Source organism: Cyphomyrmex costatus, unplaced genomic scaffold, assembly GCF_001594065.2.
Source record: "Cyphomyrmex costatus isolate MS0001 unplaced genomic scaffold, Ccosl1.0 scaffold29, whole genome shotgun sequence".
In the NCBI taxonomy this organism is placed as follows: Eukaryota; Metazoa; Arthropoda; class Insecta; order Hymenoptera; family Formicidae; genus Cyphomyrmex; species Cyphomyrmex costatus.
The window spans coordinates 2,785,426-2,806,247 of record NW_017277017.1 but is presented as its reverse complement, the minus strand read 5'-3'; the positions used below and the strand labels follow the sequence as shown (position 1 = coordinate 2,806,247).

The window sequence follows — 20,822 nt, the reverse complement described above, 5'->3', positions numbered from 1 at the left end:
ATGATGAGTAATGCTGCAAAAAGTTTTGACATTCTAACAGCTAGTTTGAGCATCTCACATAATTGTTTTAATAGTCCAATAAAATTATTTTTAAATGTGTATTTAGTTAAATTTTTAGATACTTTAGCAAAATTGGTCTTTCCATGTACGTTAAAAATTGAATAAAATTTCGATAGCAAGTAAGTATATATTAATAAATTTATAACATGGAAAAACATTAGAAATTTTAAAACATATATTATATTTTACGTATCTATATAGACACAGGTGCATGTCTATTTATATATGATGTGTAAGCTTTTTGACAGAAAGTTTCCATTAGAGTGCATTGAAAGGTCCAAATCCTACTGACAATCGCTTTGCAAACTTTTATTAACAATGAAAGAGTGTCAGCAACATTCGTGGTAGTATTCTCTTTCCATCTCTCTCTGTTCTCGTTAGATCGGCTCGATCAGTCGATGAGTCCATCGACGATGAATCGAAATAATCAAGTACAGATGGATTTGCATACAACACGAGAGTCGGCTATATCTCTGTAAGTTGCAGTGAAAGGATTCCTGATTGCGCACCCCATCCTTCTATCCGGCAAAGGGACGCGCGTCCCTACCTCTTTGATCGAACGTTGCCTCTGTTCTCTTTATCGAGATCGCATTAGCCGAGCGGGGAAGAAAGAAAAAGAATTCCAATATCGCGCAAAAATTTGTCTCCAGGCAACCAATAGTCCGCTCGGAACGCTAAGCCGGATTTTTATTTCTCGTTCGGTACTACAAACTTGGCGTGAAACAGTAATAAGTCAAACTAAAACGAAGTATATCCGCTCTTCATCCTGAAAGCCGGATTTGACTTTAATTTTGAGATTTAAACTAACGAATACATCGGTGAATTTTTATCAATGTTAATAAAAGTAAAGCGTGTTAATCGGGCGCAATTATTGGGAAAACGACATTAGTCGCAATGTGAGATAAAATATACGTAGAAAATACAGCACAGTAGTATTTCTGATAAACTGATAAACAATTAGAAATTTAAATTGCAGAAAAAAGAGGAAAATAAGAAATAAATAAAGGATCTTTTTTAATGTTTCAACAATTGATAATTTACATATAAATTAAGTATAAAAATATGTTAATTTTATAAGTTTATACTAAAAAGAAAGAAGCATTCGAATAATATTTAAAAAATAACTCTATATATCAGAAAATTAAACGTTTTAAAATACAACAGAGCATCTGATTGCAATATTTGAATTATTTTAATTTATTTGAATTCTTTCCTCGCATTTCTCGGGATACTCATAAAGTATTCTATAAATAGCTCTTATTATGTTGGCCAACAAGATCTTTTTCGCCCGCCAGACCAGCAGCCGCTATCTATGAGATTTATTTTAATTCATTCTCAGAATAGGAGGTTCCCGCAGTCGCTGCACGAAGTTCAGTATAATTACAGATAGTAGACAAGGCACTCTGTCAGAAGTCGTATACGCAAAGTATTACGCGTCTTCAATTTGTGAAGGTACGAATGAAAATGGAAAGGTGCGAGCGAGAATAGAATGCTTCGTATTTAAAGATCATCCACTTCCATTTCGAAGAGATAATATAATATAACACAAAGAAGAATTAATTAGAGAGGAAGAGTGAGAAGAGTTAAAATGAAGAAAAAATGGAAGTAACATATTCGGTATAAGAGAGAAAGAGAAAGGGAACGTAATAGAATATTTTTCATTAAAAATAATGAAGTATGTAAGTAACTTTTGACAAAAAAATGCATGGCAGGGAAGAAGGAACACTTCCTTCACGGCCGATGATTTCTTCGAGCGACCTGCTCGTAAATATTTGCTCTTGCGTTAGTGCGGTGAAGGTAAATTCTGAACCAGGTCATAATTATATTTGCATGATAGAGATTTACATTCCTCTGGCGGGTAGATTTAAAAAAATCAAGGAGGAAAGACAGGAAGAGACTTTGTAACTTCAAAACAGCTCATAAAACTAAAAGTATATAAATGAATAGAGAAAAGAAAGAAATATATATAATGAGATATATCGAATGTAGCTTGCTAGATTATTTTATAAAGTTTGTTTTAAGTAGGGGGGAAGATGCTTATATCTGCTATCCTCGTACTTAACCTTACACTCATTGATATCATTTTCTTCCATCGCGACACATTATTATTTTATAAAATGTAGCTTCGCGTTAGTCGCTGTCTCTCGATTGTTTACTTTCTTCTCCAGGGTTTAACCACGAGATATATCTTTTAATTAGTTATACGTAAGATATTAGTCGGAGACGAATGCAAATAAAAACAGGAAATAACTGGATTAAATTGTATCAAGATTTTTATATAGAGTTTACGAAATTACGAAATTAAATGCTCGTGTTTTTTATTTGAGATATCTTCCGTTTCTTCTTTTATACTCAGTGATTTCGTAAATGAATTTTTGCGTCAAGAATACCAATTACGTACCAAGCTAACTACATTTCCAGAACGTTCCGGTTGGAAACAGTCCAATGCCGCTCGGCGAGGTCTGCCAAGTGCGTTAAAATCTATCGATCCACAAATTGCCGCGCGAATCCATTTAATCTTCGCCGTTGTAGGTGAAATGGAATAAAATAGACTAATAAGAGAGAGAAAGCGCTTTGCGGAAACCGTATATTAGCACCAAACTCTGAAATAATTTCGTATAAATAGTTGCGTCGATATTGCGTGACTCTCTTTTCCGTAATAAAGGTACATATATTAATCAATCCGTTTTCTGAGATGCTGCAGTTAATTATATATATATATATGTATATATAAAAGTTCAAAAAGCGATCAAGCGACGCGCTAGCATCGCGACGCTAAGTGCATAAAATAAAAATATAACCACTTAACATGATCGCTTGAAGCATGAACATCATCATGTATATCTTCATGTCGCTGCCAAATTCGTGATGCTACCGCTAGCTTTATCAGGAGTTTTGAAATCGACAAACTTTAAATTAAAATTACTCAGAAATTAAAAGCCTAATCAAAAATCTAAAAACACTTTTATTATATAAAGTCATCAGTATCTTTCAATTGCGACTAGTCCAAATAACATTGGTGCAGTCGATACTGAGATCTAAAGACCGAGTCCTGAAAAGGGACCGTTTCAAAATTTTTTCAGTCGTACGTGTGATACACACATGTAAAGCGTGTGATGATACATGTAAAGCGTTTTGTTCATTAAGCTACTGTTTACAATGTCTAAAGTGAGAGAGAGAGAGAGAGAAAGAGAAAGAGAGACGCCGACGACGCGAAATGCTACGACGACGACGACGACTATTTATATACAGTATATTTGTATATATTGAACTTTGCTTTGTTATCTTGTATGACAACGGAAATAAGTAACAGAAGATATCATATATACATATATCGATATCATTCAATTTTGAAGTCGCGCTAATTGAATACATATAATACGTATGTACATATAAGTGCAAAGAGAGAGAATGAAAAAAGGAGATAATTATTATAATATTAAGATTACGAGTAAGTACGATATAATATTAATATTTTTTAATATATATAACTTATAACTCAAGTTTAAAAAGTAAATTTACAAAAAGCAGTGAAATTCCTTAAAAAATCTTTCTTAAAAAAAGAAAAAATATACGCCAAGTGCATAAAAAAGGCATTAAATTCTTCTTAATCAATAATCGAACATGAAATAAATATAATTATAACCAAGGATTTCATTACGCACATAAGATAGACCGAAAGTGGTTAAAATTGTCAACTGGATTATAATAAAGAAAAAACTTGGCGTGCCCGAGTTGTATTAAGTGTACTTCAGTGAAAACATTATTCCAACATAGTATTTGCCTTATAAATTAATTAAAATATAAATATAATAGACATATGTATATGATACATACGCATATATATGATATAGCTTGTGGGACATGAAAATATGTATATTCACAAATAATAGATGTGTTATAAATTATGCGGAGAAATAATATTTAGATATATATTAGAGATACATTATAGATAACATATTTACAAGTTTATATAGTAAGCGATTATTAACATCTCTTCTTTGTTGAATTATTATTTTATATTATGAAAATAATGTTATTTGTAGAATATTGCGTTTTAATGCGATCCGAGCACACCAAGTTTTTTCTTCATTATAATCCAGTTGACAATTTTAACCACTTCCTGTCTGTTTTATGTGTTTTGCGTAATGAAATCCTTGGTTAATTACATTTATTTCATGTCCGATTATTGATTAAGAAGAATTCAATGTCTTTTTTATGCACTTGATGTATATTTTTTCTTTTTTTAGAAAAGGTTTTTTTAAGGTATACATATCTTATAAGTCTGTTTCCAGTATTTGCATTATTTGTATCATTCTTTTTTTCACAGGTCAATGTTGTATTACACGTATTATATGTATATAATTATAAAACTCCCCTGTGTTGCGTAGTGAGTAATTAATTATTTTCTTCACAAAGGATACATACCGATTATAAACAATATATGACTTTGCAGTACCAAGGATATAAATTTTAGATTATTGCTCAATCATTGTCGGTTAGTCGAATCGTGTGATTTTTAATTTTGACTCCGTCTAATTATTATTAATTTTGACTTCTTAAATTTGTGACTAATTCTTTTAATCATCATCGACGACACGATTGGACTTATATTCAACTCTCAACATGACTAATGACTGATTTATTATAACGTGCATTTTTTTTACAATATTTTTACAATATAAACACATCATGAGTACTGTCTGGGTGAGTTATTTAAGTGAGATAAAGAACTTTGCGTAACTATTACATTTAAATTCATAACTCAACGTTATATCAAACTAGATTATCGATTCTGCCAACATTCGATTTATCAATCTTCTGTCAGCGAATTTGTTCTCACAGTGAGTGAGTCACTCACTCGACATCACAACATAAGTATATATCATAATTCTATCGTCTATGGTACAATGAAGTTTACATCTGAAAAATGCTCGATCCAAGAACCGAAACATGTTATGTATGCAATTTGAATTTTTCTTAATTACATTTCTAATTTTCTCTTATATATGATAACTTTTTATTTATAACTATCGGTAACTATCGAATTGTCCTTTACTTTGTCCTTCTATTAATTATTTTCTATTTTATTCTTGAGTTAATGAGAATTTTTACATACGAGTAAGCTTTAATTACGGAATCCGTGTATTCCGAAATAAATAGTGAAGTTTGCTCAAATCACAGATTCAAATTTCTGCTCACTGTCGACATAGAGTATCGTTCTATAGCGTAATGTACCTAACGATTGAATGCATCGTGAAAATCAGATTTACATTAACAGTCGACAAGTGTAACGCAAACAAGGCGCATATCGCGCTACGAGATGTTGCTTTCGTCGGCATTGCGTCCGCATCACGAATCGCATTATCGTCGTGGCGCGCGATGCAGCATTAACGACAAATACAATAAACACCGAGGCGCGTTGATGATAATGGCCGGATCACTCCGTACATTGCTGTGGCGAATTGAACCGAGCGGGCATTATTCGCGAACGCGCCAGAAATTACGTCGCCTCGCGCGCGAACGGTTTTGTCGTCGTACGACACGTCGCGGTTGCAAAAGCCGACCAACTGCTACCGGTGGCTCGGCGGCGGGTGCGGCAAAGCATCGGGGGCAAAATTGCATACGGTACGGGTAATAAATGAGATTTCAACCGGTTGAATGCGAATAAACGAAGCGCGCCACGACGATGGACCGGCACGAGACGGAGGGAAAAATCGTCCAGAAAATTGACATTGCCGCTGGTCGTGCGCGCCGATCTGCACCACGGTGTCGTTTTCAGCTGTTCCACAGTGTGGGCGATGCGAACTTTCCAATTCAATTTCCAGATGGGTCGCACAAAGGCTTATTTATGAAACGTCCACCAAGAGTGGAGCGAGCCCGACGGTTATCAGGATATACGCCGAGATGACCGGAGAAGACAAGACCTGCCTTCCCCTCCGACTTCGATAATGCGGCCGATGCCGGTCTCAGGATCGCTGCCGGTAAAAGATATCAAAATAATTGAAAAAGTTTAAATAGACTTCAATGTTATTTACGGCGGGCTACGTAACCCGTGCCATTTTTGGCCTCCGAGTTCCTCATTTCCGCGCTAATCGCGTCAGATCGACCGAAAATTCGTATGCCATAAAAACTATTCTGAGCGTTAATTGTCTATCTTTTTTTTTTTTTCTTGCCGTTAAAACTTCTATATATTTTCAGTCAGCGTGGAAAACGAAAGAGAATGAGCAAATTCTTAAGGTTTAACTTTATTTTGTAACACAGGCTAGAAGCCTAAAAGGAAGAAGAACTATATTGCAATTAACACGTGGATTGATACTTAAATTATAATGGATCGAAAACCGAAAGTTTTTTTCATTTATATATATCAAATTTCAAATCGATATCCTGATTAGTCAATGCTTCGCTTTCAAGATATGAATAACATATGCGCGACTATACGTTACAATGGCGATGAATGCCATAGTCATCGGTACCATGTGTACTTGTGCACGTGTTCACCATTCGCATAGGTTTCACACAGGCACTTGAAATAGCCGTAGATATGTATTCCAATGGCAAAGGGGTTTCCTAATTGTTGCTGCAATGTTCATAGAATACGTGTGCTTGGCGTTTGGCCCTGTGTACGTGCGCGATGTTAGCATCGTATACATTATCACGCTATACATTCCTTGGGGCGAATATACGTGTTAATGGATCCTTGCACTCTGAATTAGGTCCATCTGCCAAATGGACGCGCGGACCGACGGCAAAGGGAGCCTCATTAACCGGATATTCGAAACGCATCGGTCATGTTAACAATAACATTTGACACTTAGCACCATTTCCGAAACTAATTAAGTTTTGAATTTCTACAGGATCACGGGGAACGTATCGGGAGAATATATCGGGTGTACGAGCCAGGGGAGACGCTATTAGCACTATTCGTGTCATTCTATCTTCATCGTTTGTTGGAGACAAGGATAGAATGACACAAATAGCGTTAATAGCATCTCTCCGAACTCACTTTATGTACGACAATAGGTCTATTCACGTTGCTTCTATACTTTCTGCACTTAGCGTCTTTGCTTTCTCTCTCTTCAACATCGATGTATTTCTTATTAGGCTAAATTACATCTTATTGGACTGTACAGTTGACAATTCAACAAATAGGACACAGGAAATACTGGCCATAACAGTCGAAAAGCTGGATCTTTGGTGCTTCAAATAATTTAATGTAATTATTTAAGCTTATTTAAAGCATCAAAGATGCAACTTCGATTCTGTTATGGACAGTATTTCCAATTTCCTATTTGTTGAGTTTTCAAAATATATCTCTTGAAAGAAAATATATTATTTATCTATTATTAATAACACAAAGTAAATTCAAAAAACTCCGATGAATACAATTCAAACCTAAAATATGTATAAAATAGCCTCCTAAGCTTTCATTTGATATATGTTTATACGTATATGTATATTTATCTCTTTAAGTTTAAAAATTAGGGGATTTCAAATAGCATGAACAAAACTTAATTGTATAATATTATACATTCGCATAATAACGGAATGTAATTAACTTGTTTGTTTTTTTTCTTTTTTAAAGCTTTTATTAGTTCTTTCTTTACTTTCTATATTTTGTAGTCTACAAAAGTACCTACGCGCAAATGAACATAATGGGCCTTGGGATGCAATTTCGTGCGTTTACAAAACTCATTTCACTCAACCGCCAGTTTTATATTCACAGCATTCTCCTCTTGCCGAAATTCCCCCTCTCTCACTTTCGCCGACTTCCATGCTTCTCGATTTTTTGTATAAATGAGCACTGTAAGATCCACATGCAAATGCCCGAGGAATAAAAGAGGTTTACTTTCACGACTATTTTATAGTTTGAGAGCAATTCTATTTCAAAACAATTCTATCGTCAAACCAAATTATACTGAAGTTCATACATAGAAAAATGAAAAAGTACTCAATGACGACTTGGAAATTTTCTCAATTTACACAACTTGATTACTCCAATTTTGTCTTATTTTTAAACCACATGTACAGATTGATTATATCATAATGTGTACTTAATTGCTTGGAAGCCCATCCTACAATGGCTAAAACAGCGCATAAAAATAAGAATAATGTTATCGTCAGGAATACAATGACATCTAAATCGAATTGCTGATACCACGCGATATCGACTCCATTGAAACGTAAATGAGGTGCGCCATTGTAACGCATTACGAACTCGATCCACCATATAACATTCTCTAAGCTATCGTAAGGCTTGTCCTTTGTGAGATCACGCAGCGCCAACATCCTATCTTTGTATCTGCAAACAGAGCGTCAAATACAGTATATGCAGTTGTTATATGTGAATGTCACGATTGTTGTTCTCTATCCACATGGAGATCATTATCATACATGTGCGTATACGAGCGCATATTAATAATTGACATAGTAATTACCCTTTATCATCTAGGACTTCTATTATAGCATCGTGCAATTCTGACCTCGTAAGCCGGACTATGTCTAGGTATCTTGCAACTCCCAGAGAAACCATTTTCATAACTTGGTACACCTGATCGAAGACAAACGGTATTCCTATGAGCGGGACGGCGTAATGAACCGCTTCTTCGGTACTCTGCAGCCCGCCTTGATAAATGAAGAGCTTGATGTTAGGATGAGCTAAAATAAGGAGAGAAGAAATAATTAATAATCTCAGTATTAATTTTTATAAAATACAAGCTTGTCTGCTTCAATTTACCCAGCACACCCTGCTGCGGGGTCCATTTTGAAATAAAAACATTGGGAGGTACATGGAAGCTATCATTCTCGAATTTCCACAGTACTTTATACGGCAAATTGGCAAAAGTGTTCATAAAAATCTCCAGTATTTTCTTCGGTAATAATTTGCTTTTCGTATTTGATCCCAGACTCATATAAACGAAGCCATTTGTCGCGCTATCCAAGAACGTTTTTAAATTCTGTAGACAGAAAATTTTATGAAAGTATTGTTTATACTTTTTATTTGTTTATTGCGTTAAAACGCATGAGAATTAGTGATAAAAGAGAGAGAGAGAGAGAGAGAGAGAGAGAGAGAGAGAATTTTTTAATCGATAATTATAAAAAATGTTTTACCTTTGGTAATGACGGCGGTGTCTTTTTGATATGCAACCCGCTGAAGTGAACGATATTAGGTATTTCGGGCCTCGCGTATGCAAGCAACGGTTCTTGATTGATCAAGACAAGACTCATATTCTTCGCAACGTCAGTGATATGTGGAATATTATTACCAAAATACTTTTCGGCGATCTTTTGCTGTTTGATCGCGAAATTATTAAACCATGAATGTATACTCCACCAAGTATTGATGAAATTGAGTAATCGCCTCCAAAATGTTAAATTTAATCCCGTCAGATTTTCAAGCTCCCAATTCGAGGAATGTGATGGCAGCACAGGACTGCCGAGAGTGAAACGATGACAATTTTGCAAATCCATAGACATGATCCCTATAGTTATAAAAGTTGTAACAGCGTTTACAGCTGTTAGAAGAGAGTGGAGGAATTGCAAATATTGAAGGGAAAAGTTAAATAAAACCGATTATTTATTAATTATAAAAGACAATTATTCAAAAAATATTCCATTTATTTGGCTTTGAATTTTAATAATTAACATTCATATGTTATCAATATACTCGTATTATTGATACAAACTGTAATTTTAAATAAAATCTTTTTGTTTATTTTGTTTAATCCGCCACACGGAACAAATTCCGAATCGAATTTTGTATTTATGTATTTGATTATAGTACCTAAGGTAAATGTACCGGTTATTGGACAGTTAAGGAATTGCACGACGAAATCACTTATTTAAACGTTAGAAACATTAAAATTTTAGTTTATTACGCTTAGTAAGAATGGATGTTTTCTGAAACTAAATCCGTTATCAAATATGTTATTTGCGTTTATTATAAATTGTATTTAGTCATAAATATAATATGATTCAAATGTCCTAATTATTAGACAAAAAATGTGACGTGTCTCTGTGTCCACAAAAGTATGACCCAATTATTTGGACAAATAATAAGCAATTTTTTTATTATAGAAGAGAATCGCATTTTACTTATTTATCAATCAAGATTGTACAAAAAAGTTTATCGAAATTGTAATTAGTGAAGTTTTATATAAAGTTTTATATTTAATATATACAAAATATGTTTTTTAATCATTCAGTAGACAGGTACACTAAGGAATGTCCAATAATTGATACACGCATATGTGTGAATGTTCTAATAAATGGACGATTGTCCATAAACGAAATTTTTTTTACAAAAGTATCATTTTTAATATGAATAAATTATATAATATGGTCATGTCCACGAAGTGGTACATTTACCTTATATATATATATACATATATATATATTGTAATATATTAATTATTGCTATAAACATATCTTTTAAAATTTAAATAAAACTTTTATAATTAATAAGTAATTGTCTGCTTTATTTCATTTTTTCCTTAGGTATTCGCAACTTTTTTACTCTTCCCTGCATTTAAAACATCAAAAAAAAAATGTAATGATGTTTATCTAACAGCGTGTTTCTAAAGAAATAAGTGATTATCACTAGAATCCGGAATTGCAAGTAAACGCGAACAATATTATTGCATTCTAATAATATATATATTAGAATAGTGATAACTAAGGTCCGGACGTTTTCGAGCTCGGTTACGGGCTCCGCGCGGAGAACCGCTGGCGCGCGGCGCGGTTGTCTCAATGTAAACCAAAGACATAGAGCATTCTCTATATGTCTTTGATGTAAACAAAGCGCGGAGAGTTTTTTTCAACAATCGCGTCTCACTTGCGCGCAGCGGTTCTCCGCACTGACTGAGTCCGTGACTGAGTCCGAACGTCCGGACTCTAGTTATCACTATTCCAATATATGTATATTAGAATGCAATAATATTGTTCGCGTTTACTCGCAATTCCTTTTTTCCACAAAACAATATTAATAGTTAATAATATAATTTTATTTAATTTTACCTATTAAAGGTGCATTAAATCTGTGCGCTAGCATGTAGATGGCAGGAGTCATAATCATCTCCGCTATTACTGCGTCAAATTGCATATCAGTTCTATTCGCATAATACTTCATGAGATCAGGATGGCTAAGGGCATCCTCAGCGATATTATGACCTAATGTTAGTAATCTTGTTTTTAATCCCGCCAATTGTGTAAGATTCCAACGAGTCTGACTCATGTCAGTGTCATCAATTTTTTCATATATAAAACCGAAGTCTATTTCCGTGTAATTACTTATGCTAGTATCGTTTAAGATATTAGGAGTCAATGTTACTATTTCGTGTCCTCGCTTATTCAAAGCAAGACATATTACCCGAAATACTATCTGATGACTGTAGGATGGAGTTGGGGTAATAATCAATAGCCTTTTGCTGCATGTTAGGTTACTTGTAACCAGAATCCATAGGATCGTGATAATTGGCGAGATACCAATAATTAGTCTCATTCTCTGAGGAGAACAATAAGATCGATAATTATGTATACTTAACTTTTGGCCACTGTATATTAACATAATATCGTTTCTCACTTCAAAAGTAACACTTAAAGAAACGTGATTTTTGTGTTATTACTAAGAATGAATTAAGTAAATACTTTTAATTATCACAAACAAACTAATTTAAAAAATGAAATGATTTAATAGGGCTCTTAATATTCAATAAATAATACAGTATACAATATAAGGCTATAAGCGTCAATAACAATGCAGTAATGGAGCATAATTCACAAAACATATTCTTAAAGGATTTTACATAAGATTTATAGGTACACATTTATTGATTGAACGTTTCGATTTACTTCAAACCATCTTCAGCAATACATCCGACAATCAATGTTGTTACACGTAGTCCACTAATTTTTGGAAACGTATTTTCTAAATTAGACAAGGAATAAATTAACTTAGCTTTACAGTACGTCTGTTAAATAGCACTTGTGCCTGTCATTCTTAAAAGGCTTTAAAAAAGTTATAATATTTTCTACAAAAGTGATACATTTTGAGTTGTCATTTTTGTAAATAAAAACGAAAGTCTAGAGAACATTACAGTCAAGACAGATTTCGGTGATCGAATTTTAAAAAGAGATAGTTTTAATTTAGTTTTAATTATTTTAAGACAATATAGTTAATATCAAGGCTTATTTTAACCGAGCAATGAAACTTGATTTATAATATATGTTATGTAAGTCGCTTTTGATGAATTATTTCAGATTTATTATAATTTTGTAGGATATTAAAATAATATATTACAACTAAAAAGAATGATTTTTAAGCATTATAAATTAGATCATGTTTCTAAGAGTATAAGTAGTATAACTTTTTTTGATACTATTTGACTATACAATAATTTTCTGTTAAGTTAAAAAATCGTTTTTCTTTTTTTCTGAAAGGACTTAATTTTTTTAAACAACATAAGAATTTTAATATATCGTACATGTGAAAACACAATTTTTTTAAATTATATTACTTTTGAAGTAAGAAAACAATACGTACTATATTTATGTCGATAAAGCATAATATTTTTATCTTATAATCGAAAAATTACGAGATAGATATTATGTTTAGTAACATAATTTTTCTATTTTCTGATACAATCTTTCGAAATAATATAAAATCAATTTTTATATGATTTTTTAAATATAAGTATCAATAAAACAATATAGTTTATAGGCTCATATGATTAAATCAATATACTAAGAAATAATAGCCAATTAAGAGCCAACACAAGAACGTCGTGTGTAAAATTTTTAATTCAATAAATACAAAGTAATTATAAACGTTTCGACCCTATATTCGGGTCCTTATCAATATATAAATAAAGATATTAATATAATAAAATCGCAAGCATAAGATGTTGTTCAAACTATCAATTCCTGTTCATCTAAGTAAAAGCTTAACTGTATCAATGTTAAAATATTTAATGTTTTTTTTATATATCGTTTACACACATACTCGTATGCCGGAACAAAATAACATTTTCTTTTTATACAAAAATATAAATTTAATTATTAATATTCTGTAAAGCGCTCGATTGAACCAGATTGTGCATACTTACGTTAATAAAATATATATGTATATTATTTTAATTAATCCTCTGCTGGGATTACTAATATTGAATTACCACAGTGCAGTATTGATGATTTCGATCGAAGAGACACTCTCAGACTGACCTTATAGAATGCATCAATAGCATTATGTATATAGATTCCATCGAGGCAGAGTTTTTTTTTTTTATAACTTTGTCTTAATTTATGATCTTGTCGAATGTCAAGTGAATAATACTCGATGACTAATACTTAAATGTGTTTGTATATTGAATCTGATAAGAGAGAGATATTAAAATCAAGAAGTTCACCTTTATAGAAAAATTATTTCAAGGAAAACTACCTCGATACTAAACATCTTAAAGTTTTCTGGTTTCGTAAGCCTTTCTGATGTGAAGTATACGTATAATTGTATGTATAGTTGTGTCTATAATTATTATGTTATATTACGTCTAGTTTTTATCTTTTTTATTCATTACATTAATTACATAATTGCATATAATTATGTACATATAATTTTATCAGACAAAATGTGTAATTACTTTATATTTTTATCTTCTTCAACGAATTTCTGTAACAAACAAATTTTATTCATTATCCTTTATGTTGCATGAATAATTGGTAAAGTTAAACTTTTAATTTTCGATATTGAAGTAACTTATTGATACTTATTTTTAATTTTAACACCCCATATACATATAAACGCAACGTATAAAAAAAATGTTAATCTTAAAAATATCTTGTTTTTGCTAATATTTTAAAGACGATATAACCATTGTTGCAATTATTCTTATCTAGAAATACAATACATGTATCGCACGAGAAAAACATATAGAAATAATTCGTGACTTAATATGAATAAATTCTTACGACGCAAATATTTTTTTTATTTGTAGTTATTGTTTTTGAAATGATCGAATCAATGACAAATATATAACGATAAGTTAATAATTTATGCAGTTATTTTTAAACAAACATTAACACGTATAAATAAGAGTTAACGATTGTTAAATTTTTTAGCATTTACTTTTCTGTAATAGATAGAAATACAATTACTTATGCCGGTTATGTATTTAATTATGCTTGATTTATTGAGATATTATACGTTGGTTTTAATGAGTTTCCAATCCATTCAATCCAGTAAATTCCGTCTTTGAATCCAAGCTGCTTACATTTTTCACATCTAGACTTTAATATATCATAACGAAAAGGAACAAACGAAATAAGAGTAGGGAACTGCGAGACAGCGAAATCCAATTCTTTTACCGATTAATATTGTCTGTTGCACCTGGAAACATGGCGAACACGGTGCATCGTACATGTATATTCTAACGTACATGTGAAAGGAAAAACTGATTCGCGTTTGTGAATTACCAAGATTTATTTATCAAGTAAAAATATTTATTTGTAATATTTACTAAAGTTGTGTGATAATTTTGTGTGATAATAAAAATATTAAAATTAAAGTACAACTGAGAAAAAAAATATTTTATTGTTTTACTCCATATAACATCGTCAAAAGATCAAGGTTGTGGCGACATCAAAATTGACCGATTTTAATATAGTACGTATATGCAGTGAATTAAGGATAATGATGGAACTGCGCTTACGCTATTAATAATGCCACTAAAATTATACACGTTGAGTGTATAATAATATACGGAACTAATTTACCGACTAATTTAAGCCATAAACAAACTAATCATTATTATACACACATACTTTTAATTTATTAATATGTAACAGCTTATTAATAGTCTAGGCAAAAGCCACTGCTCTGTATTCCATTAAAATTATTATGAAATATACATATGTATATGACCAGTAATAACTGGTAGCCCGTACACGAAATGCGTTTTTCGTCTCTATATAACACCTCGTAAAATTATGAAATATTTGAAATTGTTGTCTATAAAACGGAAAATATGATGCGAGAGATCGTGCAGACTAACAGCTATAAGGATATATTGAAAACGATCGTAGCACAAATAATGTACATTTCTACGAATTCGATTATAGAAATACGTCAATTAACTAAATGATTGAATCCCATTAGTACTTGGGAGTATCAAGACGATGGAGGTATTGCACACGTAGCAGAATTCTTGATAGAAGCCATGATTAACGTTTATACGTACGATTACAATCGCGGAAGATTCAAGGCCGGCAGTTTCATATTGAACTATTTCAATTTGGCAAACAATTGCCGATATTAGCGGACTCACTCAGAGTAGTGTTTACGATGCGCAAACGCATAGTTCCCATGTATGTATGTACACAAACGTATGTGCTGCGCTCTGAGGATTGAAATTATGCAGATTAAGCTCGTTCAAACTGTCCGAGAGCTTGGTGAGAATGTTGACTTCGATTATACGTGCTGCACGAAATCATTTCTACTGTATGGTTGTTGAAAATTCAAATTTTAATCAAATACAGGAAAAATATAGTTTCGTTAAGTGATAATTACAAATTACTTTGTTAAAGTGGCAATTAAAACAGTTATAGAAAATAATTGCAATTTTCATCTAATAGTTGCAATCTAATTGCTCGGACATGTCTGGATATATATATTGTATTTCGAACTGTTTCTAGTTCTGTCTCGCACACGTATATAATGGCACGGCAACACAAGTAAGAGCTTATCGCCGTATCGGCCAACGGAAAACGTTCATCCTTAGTCGATGCACGCGCGCTTGGCACGCAAGCACGTGTATTAAATGCGTTTCTAGTGTACGTCGAATCAAAATCAAATCGAGCCTGGTACGTGATCGGATGGCTGCGGAACCAAACAGAGATGACGAGATCCTTTTCCGATCGAGACAACGACGGCTTCCCTAACTCGCCCCGCAGTTTCTCAACTGTAATTTCAACTCGATAGTTGCCACGGTATTACGGAACTGTGTACGCGTAGCTCCCTAACTCCATTAATCATTACGGCTTCGGAATCGGCCCAAGATCCTTTTTGAGAGATCCGAACAATTTCTGCTTGAATCCTAATCCGTCTTGGCCACGTCCTATCCATTTTCTTAGCCTTTGACAAGGGCACGTGTTAATGCGAATATGAATCAACGTGCTGATGTACTACATACGGAATACAGACTAACTTGAAAAGCTTATATTCATGTACGAGTACGTTATTACATAAATCGTATTTATTTTAGTAAAAATAAACTGTATACATAAACGAAACTTTTGTTCACACATGTATATGCGCTTAGAAAAGAATACATTTGAAATTAACATCTTAATACAATAGCATAGTGGTATTAAAATCTTTTACATTTAAATTTTTATATAAAAATAAAGCTGACGTAAAAATTGGAATGTTGCATGAGAAACAAGTCTGACAGGAAGTCTAAAATGAGAATAACCTCCGATGCATCCCTTTTTATAAGCAATTTTATTTCCATTTAATGTTGAAAGCAATTTACGATACAATCGTAGAAGATTTGATTATATAACGATCAATGCGCAGCGGATAATTATTCGAAATTCAATCTCAATTAGAAACGAATTATTACAGTGATCTTATCATATGCATAGAAAATTAATTCATCTGTATGAGAATACATGCAATTTTCATGAATTCTTAACAAACGCTAAAATTATATTAGGCAGCATATATATCCTAGATATAATTATCATAGGAGATATCTTCTAGAATACAATGGAGATACTCCTGGATAAAGTTATCCGCAATTTATCTGGAAGTGAAAAAGACGAATATTATAGATAAATATGATCTTCACGCCTAACATAGTTTGTATAATGCTTCCATTCGTTCAGCTTTTTTTAACATTGTTATGACGATGGCACATCAGCGCGATACAAATTACGAGGGGATCGAGATTATCAAATCTCAATAACAGCTAAAACCTAACGATCAAGTTGCGTATCACGCTGTTGTGCCGGGCATAAATTTATTATATTTGTCGCGCAGCGAACGTACTACATCTTGGAGTACGGTGAACGAACTTAATCCTGTCGCACGACGAACATTCTAGATATGACTCAACGTAAGTAAGATTTCGGGGATGTATAAAGTGTTAATAAGAGTCAAACACATCTATTAATATTTCATTTTATTAAGATTTTCTCTGAATCTTTATACCACATTGAATTTTTTTATGTCAATGGCCCTAATTGCGTTTTTGCTTTGGAGACTAAAGCAGAACACGCTTGGTATAAAAAGGCTATATAATTTAGATACAGCTAAAAAAAATTAGTTTTAATACTAGATATACGTTGCTATATTGTCTCTTGATGCTACAGTTACCATACAATAGGTATTATTTTTCATGAAGACTGTTCTAGTTATACTATCGAAACTCATATTTATGCAATACAGTAATTTATAATTGGCAATAAGGTCTAAAGTTTTTAGAAGGTACTGTACTAGAGTGATGTTGATATAAATTCTATAAGTCACATACAATATTTCAGCCGATACGAAAAATAGCAATAATTTTACGCTGCAATACCTAGAAATCTATATCCATCAGCAAAATATTTTTTTGAATGATTACATCTGTATTCTCAACTTTCTTCATGATCGTTGATTGGTTATTACTCTTATTAAGGGTACATATAATTGTATCAGATTATCTATAATATCCCGTTATCAATCGCAGTTCATTACTATATAGCATTATGATCGAAAGTGTAACTAAAAAATAAGTAATTATTCTTACAGAGTGTACGGAATTTAAATGTCAATACTTCGGTAGTTCGTAAAAGATCGATAAACTACAAAAAGTTTTGTAAGATATTAGTTTTCGCTTTGTTTTACATAAAGTCTCAAAAGAGGCAAAACGTAATCAGTTGTCATCGAACTATTTCCTTATTTATGCAAGATTTATACATTTGCTTATTGTAGACAACATTAAAAATTTTGTCTTGTTGCATGAATAGCGTCAATATGGATAGCCCGTCTCGTCGCCAGATACTGACTTTGTGATATTTGAAGCACTGCTGTTTTGATTAGATTATTCAATTGTTGTCGTAAGTTGATTGACAATGAATAAACTTCCTGCATTAGAAACTTCAAATACAAAGAAATCCTATGACATCAGAACTAGTGGTCGCAATGCCCAAGGAAATACTACTACACGAACCAAGAACGAAATGAAAAAGGTTTTCGTATTTTTTTACGATTTTCTTCCAAACGCAGCAAGAACGTGTTACATTTTATATAGAGCTTTTGTTTTTAATTCATAGATCTCTCCTCTACACACTTCAGATGTTATGTCATTTAAATTCTGGATGTCCCGTATATTAATCGATTTGTTGTATATTACAGTTATACATAATAATACTATTATTATTTCATATGCCAGAAATACGAAAAGAAATAACATTATGGTAATAGAATAAAAAATCTTTTTTATGAATGATCTAATTTTGGTTGGGTACATAAAAATCTTGATCTTCTTAAAAATTTTACAAACGTAACAGTGTGATATGGATTTTTATCGCTATTTTCAGAATTGTGGCTATTGAGATCTGGTCTTTCTGGTTAGAAAGACTTTAATGTAAACAGAAAATTAACATATTTATAATTATAATAAAGTATAGAAACGTAAACACAACGTCGTTCAAGTAAAAGGAATTGGGAAAACGATAATTTTATACCACGTACCTCGCAAGGATGTTGTCATTTGTACTCCGAGTCTATATGATAATCAAGGTACCATTTATAGTATGGGAATTCTTTTCACATAGATTGAGTCCTTAGATTCGTAAATACATTAATTACTTTCATGAATCGACATTTTGTGTCGTTTTACACTTGATAAACGACCATAAAATTAAAGTAGCAGTATTTATCATTTGTTACAACTTTATTTAAGTTTATGAGACGAATTATCAAATAATTCCTTTGTTTCTTGCTATTCAATAAAGTACCCACCTAAATATTCTTCCACAAAACTCGCAATGATAAGGTTTCTCGCCTTTATGAATTCTCTCATGATCAGGTAAATTCGATTTAGCCTTATATTCTTTATTACACGTTCCGCATTTGTATGATACACCTCTAACATGTAGGTCCTTATTAGACATGTAAAGTTCATCGTTGCAATGCTTTGACACCACATGGCGTCTTAGGGTTCCTTTTTCACTGCACATAAAACAAACGTTGCAATATTAATTATTTTTTGCCAGTTAATTTAATCATTGATATTTAATTACTAAGATATTTTCCCAACTTTTATGCTGTGTGTGTGTGTGTGTGTGTGTGTGTATGTGGTACACTTAATTATACTCACCTAAATATTTTTTCGCAAAACTCACAACGATGCAATGGTCCATTTTGATGCACTCTAAAAAATAAAATGTTAATTTTAACTCAAAGACATTGGTTGGATTTTCTGAGACATGCAAAAAAGTTAAAATTAACATTTTTGTGTCGATGTTAACATTTTTGCATGTCTCAGAAAATTCACTTAATGTGTTTAAGTTAAAATTAACATTTTATTTTTTACAGTGTGAATTGTTTCATGAAGACGTAATACCGATTTACACATATATGTTTTACCACATATTTCGCATTTATGTAGTTTTATTTCAGCATGTTCGTCTATATTATGCCGATTTGAACTTGTCGGAGATTTAGAGCGCACATCTTAATATTAATAAGACCGATTGACATGAGGAAAATTTAAAAACAATGTCGTAAATGTGATAATTATTAAAATACAGTGCAGAAAGTTATCAAAACTGAAAAACTTAGTTTTGAACTTCATAAGACTTACCGTACTGCTGAGGTACATTTTCTTCAATGTCGTTCTCGTATAATGTACTGTTATTTTGTGATATAAAAGTTTATTCATTTTAGATTAATTTAGTTCTTATTAATTTTCCTTCATGTAAAATATATAAGTACAAAATTTCAATTTTATATTTATTTAACCAAGAGAATTAACAGCAATGTCTTATTATCTTGTGATTAGAATCATGACTAGCAAAATTAATGTGTTAAATATTTTTAAAGGGTCATATTATGTTACGATAAAAGATAAATAAACAAAATATAAAAAGGCATTGCTTTAATTAATACATTATTACAGAACTAATAAATGTACAAGTAGAAATGTCAATATTAAAATTTATACAATTTTCTATTATACTTGAAAAATAACGATATCAGGAAACTATACTATATTATTCAACTTAGATATATATTTCGCAAACAATATATAAAAGTACAGAATTTACTACATACATAATATGCATTATCATCGAAGAATATTGTCGTAATGCTACCATTAAGAAGTAAAATTAAAATGCAAAGAACTGTATATACCAAAACCATTAAAAATTGTTATATAGTTAAATGAAAGCCTAAGATTTAGTACATATCTCTTTTTACTTATTTAAAGATTTTCTAATTACATCCATTATTACATCCAAGAACTAATAAATGAACTTATAAAAATTTTTATTTTAAAGCTTATACAGTTTTTTATTCTACTTGAAAACAATGACATCAAGAAACTGTACTATATTATTTCAAAACCAAGAAGTATGTATCCGAGGATCAGGCAATAGAGAGTCAGACGTGGTTCTTTGTACACACGGGGACATAAATGCCTATCCATCTGAACTTGTCGGAGTATCGGAACATATTCTAAACGCGTGTTTCTCTCTAAATATTAATGCATAATGACTGA

At 31.8% G+C, this 20,822-nt stretch overlaps 1 protein-coding gene across 1 annotated transcript in view; it reads right to left on the bottom strand.

The window, feature by feature from the left end:
- Positions 1-437: 437 nt before the first annotated feature.
- LOC108775183 (uncharacterized) overlaps positions 438-20,822 on the bottom strand; it is a 44,110-nt gene continuing 23,725 nt past the window's right edge. The window contains 7 exon segments of the mRNA XM_018541470.1: positions 438-533; positions 7,821-7,917; positions 8,057-8,350; positions 8,499-8,718; positions 8,798-9,017; positions 9,172-9,542; positions 11,077-11,501. Of these exon segments, the coding sequence (XP_018396972.1) occupies positions 438-533; positions 7,821-7,917; positions 8,057-8,350; positions 8,499-8,718; positions 8,798-9,017; positions 9,172-9,542; positions 11,077-11,501 (1,723 nt within the window).